The sequence below is a fragment of the Solanum stenotomum genome, unplaced genomic scaffold, assembly GCF_019186545.1.
Source record: "Solanum stenotomum isolate F172 unplaced genomic scaffold, ASM1918654v1 scaffold11373, whole genome shotgun sequence".
In the NCBI taxonomy this organism is placed as follows: Eukaryota; Viridiplantae; Streptophyta; class Magnoliopsida; order Solanales; family Solanaceae; genus Solanum; species Solanum stenotomum.
Genome location: NW_026021534.1, coordinates 510,194 through 521,717, shown reverse-complemented (window position 1 = coordinate 521,717; position 11,524 = coordinate 510,194). Strand labels below are relative to the sequence as shown.

General features: G+C 32.9%; 1 protein-coding gene across 1 annotated transcript; it reads right to left on the bottom strand.

The window, feature by feature from the left end:
- Positions 1–3,189: 3,189 nt before the first annotated feature.
- On the bottom strand, positions 3,190–6,115 carry LOC125849900 (uncharacterized). Its single transcript, XM_049529850.1, has 5 exons — positions 6,002–6,115; positions 4,749–5,238; positions 4,504–4,646; positions 4,328–4,444; positions 3,190–3,822 (listed from the first exon to the last, which is right to left on the bottom strand). The coding sequence occupies exons 1-5, from the start codon at positions 6,113–6,115 to the stop codon at positions 3,190–3,192; spliced, it is 1,497 nt and encodes a 498-aa protein (XP_049385807.1).
- Between the last annotated feature and the right edge of the window lie 5,409 nt (positions 6,116–11,524).

Below are 11,524 nucleotides of genomic sequence, written 5' to 3'. Positions count from 1 at the left end.
TTTCTTTGGAAACACACTTCCATTATTCTTTGATGTGCCTATTTTGCCCTTTCCATTATTATCCATATCTCTTCTCTTAGAAATAATTATGAATATGATGAAATGTGGTGTATTATTGCTTTATTGCTTTAACTTGTGATGATTTGAGGAGTTCATATGTTGAGGTATTTATAAGAGTTTTGAGGCCTTTGTTTATTTTGTCATGAAAGTTTTCATGTAATTAACTCTGGTTGAATTTCTATGTAATTAGCTTATGTATAATGTGTGAGTGTGGGTTTTTGGATATTTTTATCTAAGGCTAACAAAGAGAGAATGAAAATTTGAAGTAAAAAAAAAAAAAAAAACTATAGTTGAATGATTTTGTTGTTCAAATAAAAAGACCATCCAAGAAATTAACTCTTGTTTGTGTAATTGAGCCAAGGAAACTACCTATTAATTTTTCAAGTTAAATAATTACCAAAAACTAATTTTTATTTTATTTTTTTCTTGAAATGGAATGTGTGTTTTGTGTGGTTTTGGTTTGTTCATTTTAATATTTGTGAAGTCATATGTGTAGATGAGCCAGTAAAGTAGGAATTTAGTTTTTTCATGCTAACTTAAATTGTTGAAAATGTCGTCTGTGTGTTGGAGGGGCAATGGATTTGTGTGGGTTTGTAAATTAATTATGATGACTACTATTTTATTTTTTTAAATAAAATCATGTGATTGTCATACATTTCTAGGAAATGTTCAAGTACTCCGTAATACTTATGATAATAGTTTATTTCAAAAAAATACTTAACCAATCAAAAAAAAATTATTTTACTTTTCCATGTAATTTTACTATCTTCATTACCAGAAATTCTATACTATTTTTTTCTTGTAAAGGAAGTATGTCTATCATAATCTTACATGAAAAAAGTTATTATTTCTACTATCAAAATATATAAACAGAAATGAAAATAATCAAAGAAAAATAAAGTTTCAAGCCTACAGAATATTGTATTTTCTTAAAGAATTTAATCTCTTTATACTTGTCCAAGATTTGGAATAATATCGATCTTCCAAAATAAAATAAAACACTATTTAGCAATACTGATAATTGATATTGTAGAACTTCAGTGAAATTCAAAATACGAAGTAAAGCATATAACACTTACTGCTTTAACTTGAAAAACTTGTGCAAATAAAAAAGAAAGAAATATAAGAATTCTTTCTGCTTTTAGTAATAAGAAAAATTTGTTTTTCAATGTGGCAAATAAGGCGAAGTCATAGCCATCGACAAATACGAAGGTGACGTTGGAAAGGGAGGTAATTTTGAATCGTCTCTCTTTTTTTAAATAGCTAAAAGAAGTATTTCTATTTAAAAGCACAAAAAATCTCTTCTTCAGTACCACCGATAAAGAAGAAATGAACTTTATTTTCCTCGTAACTTATTTTCTTCAATTTCTCAATTCACATTACAACTCATCTTTCGACGGTTAACTAGCTAGATGTGTTTTAAAAAATGTGTGCCAGCTTGATGTCCCCTGAATTTTGTTACTACTTACTATATTCATAATTTTCATTGCTATTATATATATTGATTTCTTAATATTGCGTTGTTGCTATTATACGTTTTATGTACAACTGTTCTGTTCATATAGAAAGTTAAGTTTGGATTTCTAACTAACTAACAGTCATGTAACTAACTAATAAACAATTAACACCTAATTATTTAATTAACCAACTTGTCTCGTCAAATATCTTCAAGGCACTGATGTGCAGTTAGTCAATTCCTCAACATCCCCCCTCAAGCTAGGAGCCATGAAAATGTTTTTCATGCCTAGCTTGGATACCAAATAAGTGTGTTGTGCAACACCAAGGCCTTTTGTAAGGATGTCAGCCTGTTGCTCAATGGTCGAAATATGCAGCAATTTCACCAAGCCCAATTGTACCTTCTCGCGAATGCAATGGCAATCAATATCGATGTGCTTTGTACGTTCATGGAATACAGGATTAGTGGCGATTTGAATGGCCGACTTGCTGTCACAAAACATAGAAATAGGACCAGTGAGAGTGACTCCTAACTCAGTCAGCAACCCTTACCAAACACCTTCAGCGACAGTGGATGCTAGGCTCCTATATTCAGCCTCAGCTGAGCTTCTAGAGATGGTGGACTATTTTTTTTATTTCCAGAAGATAGGTGAATCTCCAAGTTTGATCAAGAAACCAGTGACTGATTTTCTTGTATCAACACAAGATCCCCAGTCAGCATCACAATATGTTGTGAAACAGGGATCAGCATAAGCTGTCATGAATATACCAAGGCCAGGAGATTGTTTGACATACTTAATGACTCTTGTTGTGGCAACCATGTGAGATACTTATAGGAGAATGCATATACTAACTAAGGCATTGAACTGCAAAGGCAATATCTGGTCGGGTTATGATCAAATACAAAAGTCTTCCTATAAATCTCTGATATTCACCTGGATCACTTAAAAGTTGATCAGAATCATCTTGCACATGTTGATCAAAATCAAGTGAAGTGAGTTTCTTATTGACCTCCAATGGTGCTTGGAATGGCTTTGCCCCTGTAAATCCCAAATCACTAATAAGTTCAACAACATATTTTCTTTGGTGCATCAAGATCCCTTCTTTACTTCTAGCAAACTCTGCCAAGAAAATATTTCAAATCTCCTAGGTCTTTGATCTTGAAGCATTGCTGCAAATGGTCTTTAGTCTCATGGATCAATGTTGCATTACTTCCAGTGATCAAGAGATCATCAACATATATCAAAACTGTAACAAGATCCTGATCATTCTTCTTAGTGAACAAGGAATAGTCCAAATGACTTTGGGAAAAACCTGAGTTTGTCAAGGCAGTGGTTAGTTTAATATTTCACTGCCTGGATGCCTGTTAAGCCCATATAATGACTTGGATAATTTGCACACCTGATGTCCTTTCTTTCCAGCAAAACCTAGTGGTAGGTCCATATATACTTCATGTAAATCACCCTGCAAGAAGGCATTATAAACATCCATTTGGTGGATATCCCATTTCTGTATTGCTGTTATAGATATTATTGTCCTCACAGTCACCATTTTCACCACAGGTGAAAAGGTTTCTTGGTAGTTAAGCCCTTCCTTCTAGTTGTATCCTTTTGCAACCAGTCTGGCTTTGGATATTTCCACCTCTTCTGTAGCTTTGTATTTGATTTTATAGACTCATTTACATCCAATAGCCCTTTTTCCTCGTGGTAGGTCTACAACAGTCCAAGTGCAATTGTCCTCTAGTGCTTGTATCTCTGATTGCATAGCTTCTATCCATCTACGATCCTTAACAACTTCCTTGAAATTGCTAGGCTCACAATCAACAGATATCTTAGCAATATAAGCTTGATATTTAGGACTCAAGTTAGAGTACCCAAGAACATCAGATATAGGACAAACACAAGCATATGCCCCTGGTGGTCTGCCCACATAGTCTTGCAACCAAGTAGGAGGTTTATGTTGTCTATTGTATTTCCTTAGTGGTGTTGGGATGACATTATCTACAACATCATTTCTAATTACTGAAGATTCTGCCTCAGCAATATCATGTGGTATAACATTTACTTCAACATGAGGACTATCAACATCATCTTGTCCAATTGCACTATCAGTGGTAACCTCATGATCTACAGAATTAGGAATAGGCTGAGAACTGTATATAGGGGAAGAGAGTGACATAACTGGATCCTCAGCAGCTGAAGATGACTGAGCAAATGGAAATATATCTTCATAGAACACAACATCTCTGCTTATGAAACATGATTTTGTCTCCAAATTGTACAACGGATATCTGATAAGTTCCATAACCTAACAAGACAAACTTGATGACCCTGGGATCAAATTTGTCGAGTTTGGGAATTGTGGAGGCATAACACAAACACCCAATCACCCTGATATGAGCCAAGGAAGGTGCATGACCATGCATCATCTCAAAAGGTGATTTGTGTTGCAGGACTAACAAGGGTATTCTGTTAATAATATAAATTGTTGCTTCAACACAATATCCCCAAAATCTGAGTGGAAATGAGGACTGAAAGCTGATGGTTCTAGTAGTCTCTAGGATATGTTTATGCTTTCTTTCCACCACTCCATTTTGCTGAGGAGTGTGTGGGCAAGAACTCTGGTGTACAATTCCATGTTGTTTAAACAGGCCAGCACAAGTTTGATTAAAAAATTATTCTCTTTCCAAACTGATTTAACATCAAGGTTATGAAATCTCTAAGAACAATAGCCACATCAGACTTTAATCATCAACTATAGTAAGAAAATATTTCATACCCTTGTGAGTTTCCACATGATAGGGTCCCCATACATCCAAGTGAAGCAAGTGAAAAGCATCTATAGATCTACTACTACTAACAGGATGGTAATCTTGTTTGTCTAGATATAGGACAAACATCACAGTGTTGCAACTGAAAAGAAGCGGTATCTTTGAAATACACAGTGTTCAGGGTAAAATGTAACAGAACAATTTAGGTCCTCGGTCACCTTAGAAACAAACATAAGGTTGAATCTAAAAGATGGCACACAGAGGCCATCTCTAAGAAGATCACCTCCTGACAATGGGTAATTCCCAATATGACTGATCTGAGCAAAGTTTCCAGTAGGCAATTGTACATTCCCTGCACTACCTACTATACCATCATGTAACAATAATTGTTTATTCCCAGTTATATGATTAGATGCTCCAGAGTTCACTATTCACGCAGTATGAGATTCTGTGAAGTATTTACCTGTCATATTTGTGCTAGCATTAGTTCCTGATGGTGAGGTTATGTCCCTTGTTTGTTTCCATAGAAGAATTTTTTTGTATTTATCTCCAGAAATTACCATCTGACTTTCCTGCACTTCCTGTTGTGAATTCACAAAACTGGCCTGAGCATTCTTCCCCTTAAGCTTGAAGTCTGCTGGATAGCCTATCAATTGAAAGCATTTTTCAATCAGGTGTCCTGTCTTTCCATAGTGATCGCACTTCATGAGCTTGTAACAGTCATTCTTCACATGCCCTTTCATGTGACAAAATTCACATACAGAATTCCAGTTCTTCTTTTTAGATCCAGAACTCCTAGAAGTAAAAAAAACAGTTGATACTTCTTCATGATGAGTGTAATTACTGATAGCTGCTAGTTTTTGACTCTCATCCTGCACAATTAAAGCATAAGCCTGATTCACACTTAGCATTTTTGATTTCATGAGAATTTGCAAATTGAGCTCTGTCCTGCTCTGATACCATAACAAAACTTGAATAATCAAAGAGAAGAACTAGAAGAACAGTAAACTAGAGAGAATATTTGTGGAAGCTTTTCTCACATTCATCAAAATCACGTTTTATGTACAATTGTTCTGTTCATATAGAAAGTTAAGTTTGAACTTCTAACTAACTAACAGTCGTGTAACTAACTAACAAACAATTAACACCTAACTATTTAATTAACCAACTCGTCTCGTCAAATATCTTCAAGGCACTGATGTGCAGTTAGTCAATTCCTCAACAAAGTGTTTCCTTTGGCATTATAGAATGTGATTTCATTATTTACCTTAAATTTTCACCCTATTTGAAAATAAAAATGTGAGTAGTCCACTTTAGTTTAACATAAAAAAAATTAACAACAGTGTAACATTATTGGGGAGGAAAATTAAATAAACGAAAATGGAGACTCTATAACAAACGTACAACGTCCTTAACTTGTAGGATAATTAACATCACAAAAATAACATAATACTAAACAATAATTTATTGATGAATTTAACTTACATGCATCAACAATATCGTACGTAAGGAATCATGTAAACATTCTTTACAATATTGTCGATCAATGTATATAATTTAAACTATCGGAATAATACATATGAATTACATAAATACTTTATTCAATACTATTACCACAATCCCAAAAAAAAAAAAAAACAAGTTCATTGGGACTAAGAAGAGGAGGTGCCATCAGAGGGGTTAAATCTTTTTCTTATCATTCTTGAAAGTGGATACCACAGTTTTGCCTATCATTTCAATAGCCATTGCCTTCACTGACTTCTTATCTTTCTTTGGAAAGACACTTTCATTCTTTGATGTGCCTTCTTTGCCCTTTCCATTATTCTCCATGTCTAGTTGTTGATAATATAGTATAACTAACNAACTTGAAAAACTTATTCAAATAAAAAAGAAAGAAATATAACAATTCTTTCTGCTTTTAGTAATAAGAAAATTTTGTTTTTCAATGTGTCAAATAAGGCGAAGTCATAGCCATCGACAAATGCGAAGGTGACGTTGGAAAGGGAGGTAATTTTGAATCGTCTTTCTTTTTAAATAGCCATTGCCTTCACTGACTTCTTATCTTTCTTTGGAAAGACACTTCCATTCTTTGATGCGCCTTCTTTGCCCTTTCCGTTATTCTCCATGTCTAGTTGTTGATAATATAGTATAACTAACTAAATAAAATTGTGTCCTTCTCTGTAACAACTTAAATTTTTAGATGAAATGATCACACAGTACTTCAACAATCTCTTCTCTTAGAACTTATGAATATGAGGAAGTGTATTAATGCCTTGTTTGCTTTTAATTTGTGATGTTTTGAGGAGTGCATATGTTGAGGTATTTATAGGAGTTTTGAGGCTTTTGTTTATGGTCATGAAAGTTTTCATGCAACTCTAGTTGAATTTCTGAGTAATTAGCAAGATTAAAAGAAGAATGTTAATTATTTCTTGCATGAAATATGTGTTTGTGTGAGTTTTTGGGGTTTGAGTCAAAAAAATTATTGAATGATTTTATTGTGCCACAATAAAAGAAAAGTATAATAGTATGTTATTTTCATAACTTGAGATGACTATCCAAAAAAATTAAGTCTTGTTTGTGTGGTTGAGCCAAGGAAACTACGTATTTATTGTTCAAGCTAAATTACCAAAAACTAATTACTATTTTATTTTTCTAATTCTTGCATGGAATATGTGTTTATGTGGGTGTGTGATTTCGGATTGTTCATTTTAATGTGAAGTCATGTGTGTTACTAAGAAATTGTGTGTGTCAATGAGCTAGGAAACTAGGAAAATTAATTTCATGCTAATTTAAATTACTAAGAACTAATTTTCTATATAGTTTATTTATTTATTATTGCATGGCTGTGTGTGTGTGTTGTTGGGGTAATAGGTTTGTGTGGGTTTGAAGATTAATTAGGATGACTTCTATTTAATTTGTTATACGTTTATAGGAAATGTCCAAGTACTCCGTAATACTTATGAAAATAGTTTATTCTAAAAAAATAGTTAACCAATCAAAGAGAAAAAAGATTTTACATTTATTTCCATGTAATTTCACTTATATATATCTTCATTACCAGCTTTGCCTAGTAATAAAATTTATAAATTGTAGTTTTTTTGTAAAGGAAGAAGCATGTCCCTTATCATAGTCTTACATGAAGAAGTATTAGCAAGATATGTTTTAAAAAGATATATTGGTGGTACAAAGAAATTAATATGTATAATGGTTCACAAAATCGGGGATAAGCACTCAAATTATTGATTTCAACTTCATTTTTTCATGTCCATACATTTGCTTGAAAACTTTATGCTTAATACATACCTAGAATACTTTATAAATTAACAATTTTTTCCTGTATTTTCTGGTTGAATTTCTAAGTTAGTTCATGTAAGTATGTATGAGACTTGAGAGAGTTAATATCTTAAAAGGTCACTCAAATTTGAGAATTTATCTAATAAAGTCATTAAACTTTATTTTGTATCAATAAAATCACTCAACTTTAACATTTGTATCAATAATATCATTTAACTAAATTTAGCCTTAATTATTAATTTAATAGAATTAACACACTAAACCAACATTTTACCCGTGATATATCCCACCCAGGTGCCCTTATTTGTTGGTTATAATTTAAAGTCTAAACCCAACCTAGCAGTGAATATTGAGAAGTTTGATAAACAAATTAATTGGCGCTTTACACAGGAATTTTTTTTTCCTTTTCGTAGTTATTTTTTATGCTGTGTATACATTTATTAATGAAGTTTAATTACAAAATTTCCAATGCAAATGAGACGTGACTGCCATAATTATTAATGAATTCGCTTAATTTAATAGGATTATCACACTAAATCAACACTTTACCCGTGATATATATCCAACCCAAGAGACCTTTATTTGTTGCTTAATTAAATGCATAATAATTAAACTCCATTAATGTATACTTGGCATAAAAAAAATACTATTTTGTGATAAATTTAGTTAAGTGATTTTATTTATACAAAAGTTTAAGTTGAATGATATTTTTGATACAAAAGTGTAAGTTGAATGATTTTATTGATACAAAACAAAGTTCAATGACTTTGCTAGATAAATTCTCAAAATTGAGTGACCTTTTGAGATATTAACTCGACTTGAAAGAACGTGTGTTTGGTACGAAGTTAAATATTTTTTTCATTTTCTCATATTTGATTAGCTTAAATATTTTCAAAAATATTTTTCAAATGGACTATTTTTCTCCAATCTAAGGAAAATAACTTTCCTGCATAAGTCAAAACGTTATTTCAACCACACCACTTGACCCCGACTCCCAATCCTATCATGAATTCCATTTTTCTCTGCAAAGTTGTTCAATTGATCCATCAAGGATAGGAGGGAGCAGGGGTATAAGTAGGGACTTCTTGAATGGGATTTTCTGGATGTCCCAGAAATAAGGCCTCTCGAAAGAGAGCTTTCGACTTTTCTTTCTTCCTTTGGAAATAGGAAAGTTAGAAGGGACGTCTTGGAAGGGACAATAAGGAAACTCGACTTGAACAGCGCGTCCCCAGAAAAGCTTTTTTTTGAGGATCCGACAACTTATGCAGGAACTTTCCAACATTAAGGAAAATAACTTTCCTGCATAAGTCAAAACGTTATTTCAACCACACCACTTGACTCCGACTCCCAATCCTATCATGAGGCCCAACTCCTGACTTTGATACCAAACACCAGAAAATAAGTTAGAAAATAGTTTCCAGGTTTGAGTGTTCATTCTTCAAGCTCCCTGGAATGGCCAAGAAGTCTTGATTGCGTTCTAGCTTGCATTGTGATCGTTCAAAGTTTGTTGCCTCAAACCATCTTGCTAATTTATTCCGGAATAGCTAATCTCAAGATAATTAATTATGGAATAACTTATTCCCCACCAAACGACCTCTAGTCATGTCTTGTGCCCTTCGTGTTGCGCAGATATTTACAAAGGTTATTGGTTTAATTACTACTTACTTTGTTCATGATTTTTATTGCTATGATATTATAACTTATGTTGCTTTGTTAATATTGTATTATTGCGTACGCAATAGAAGCGTTGATAAAACAGTTGGTTCGCTTAGCGTGAGTAGGTGTTCGTTAAGAGCCGATCAGTGATTTCAATATTTATCTAAAATTTTCACTTCTTATTAGAATGAAAATTTGACTACTCTTCTTTTTAAAAAAATATTGGGATACTACACCATAGTTTATTAATGAGTTTAACTTATATACATCAATAATATCATAAAGAATAAGGTAAATATTTAGTATAAACATTTCTTATATATGTTGAGGTATTTATAGGAGTTTAGGCTTTGTTTATGGTATTTTTATTAATGTTTTCATGTAACTGTAGACAGTAAAATTCGCGTCGAGAAAACAATAATCAAGAACGGAAAATTATAGCAACATCATATTTATTATTTCAAGTGCGAGTGTTACAATCTCTATGATTCCTCTGAATTTGCCTTTTCAAATATAAATTCAAGGGCTCTGGAGCTTGTTCTTGAACTTGGGATTTATCTTGATCTTGATTTTGGACTTGAACTTGGACTTGGACTTGATCTCAATCTTGAACTTTATCTTGATCTTGACTTTCTAGTTGAACTCAAAGGCTTCGAGCTTGATCTTGAATCCGGTGGTCTTGATCTTGATCGTTCTTGAACTTGATCTTGAACTTTGATCTTGAACTTGATCTTGACTTCTTCAACTCTTGAACTTTGAACACTTGAATTCTTGAATTCTCGAATTCTTGAATTTGTAGACAATAAAATTCACGTCGAGAAAATAATAATCAAGAACGGAAAATTATTCAACAATCGTTTTATTATTTCAAAGTGCGAGTGTTACAATCTCTATGATTCCTCTGAATTCGCCTTTTCAAATATAAATTCAAGAGCTTTTGAGCTTGTTCTTGAATTTGTTCTTGTTCTTGGACTTTAATCTTGGATTCAAGGGCCTTTGGAGCTTGTTCTTGAATCTTTGATGAACTTGGACATTAACTTTATCTTGATCTTGAACTTCATCTTTCTTGATCTTGATCTTTATCTTGATCTTGACTTCTAGTTGAATCCAAGGGCTTCGAGCTTGATCTTGAATCCGGCGGTTTTGATCTTGATCGTTCTTGAACTTGAACTTTATCTTGATCTTGACTTCTAGGTGAATCCTAGGGCTTCGAGCTTGATCTTGAATCCGACGGTCTTGATCTTGATCGTTCTTGAACTTGAACTTTATCTTGATCTTGACTTCTAGTTGAATCCAAGGGCTTCGAGCTTGATCTTGAATCCGACAGTCTTGATCTTGATCTTGATCTTGATCGTTCTTGAACTTGAACTTTAACTTGATCTTGACTTCTAGTTGAATCGAAAGGCTTCGAGCTTGATCTTGAATCCGGCAGTCTTGATCTTGATCGTTCTTGAACTTGAACTTTATCTTGATCTTGACTTCTTCAAATCTTCAATGTCTTAAACTTGAACACTTGAATTCTTGAACTCTCGAGTTCTTGAGTTCTTGAATTCTTGAACTCTTGAGTTCTTAAATTCTTAAACTTATAGCTTGTAGAGAAATTTGCGGCTTTTGATCCACGAGCTTTCTCTAGCTTCTTGTTCGAATTCTTGGTTCCTCTTTCTGAATTATGAGGACCCCTATTTATAGTTTTTAAAATAGAGGAGTTGTGTTTAGAAGAGGACTCCCTTCGGCCAATCAAATTTAAGTGACATGGCATATGGGCTTTATGGAGCGGGCTTTAATTAAATTCATATTAATTGAATTTAAATAATTAAATCAATTATATTAATCCATAATATTTATTTGGACTAATATATTCATGAATTTAATATAATCCGAATCATTTAATAAATGTATATTTAAATAAATTTTAAATGATTACAAATGCCCCCTTCTTCAAGTATTGTCGAGATATTTATCTTTCAAAGACTAGGCTTGAAGAATTTGACAACTTCAACTTGCAAACTTGGAGAATTTAAAGACTTCAACTTGCATACTTGGAGATTTTGAAGACTTCATCTTGAAACAATTTTTATTCACAAGGGTTTGCTCCCATTGAGTCACCACCATTTGGTGCAAGTATGAAGTTTTATGAAAGATTACTCATAGCTTTAACTTCCATGTGACAGATCAAGTGGGAACATTTAGTTTTTGACACTCATGTAACTGAACTTAGAATATGGTTCTAAGTGCCTATGTACCTTAATGAAAAGGATCAAGTCACAATGTAGTTCTGGGGATTGAGTG

What these genes read in the sequence shown, in the direction of transcription:
- LOC125849900 (XM_049529850.1), bottom strand. Translation starts at nt 6,115, where the DNA reads ATGGAGAATAATGGAAAGGGCAAAGAAGGCACATCAAAGAATGAAAGT. An exon ending in AAATGATAGGCAAAACTGTG is followed by an intron (nt 5,239 to 6,001) that starts GTATCCACTTTC and finishes TTATGGTATCAG; the next exon opens with AGCAGGACAGAGCTCAATTT. An exon ending in TTCACTTGCTTCACTTGGAT is followed by an intron (nt 3,823 to 4,327) that starts GTATGGGGACCC and finishes TTGTCTTGTTAG; the next exon opens with GTTATGGAACTTATCAGATA.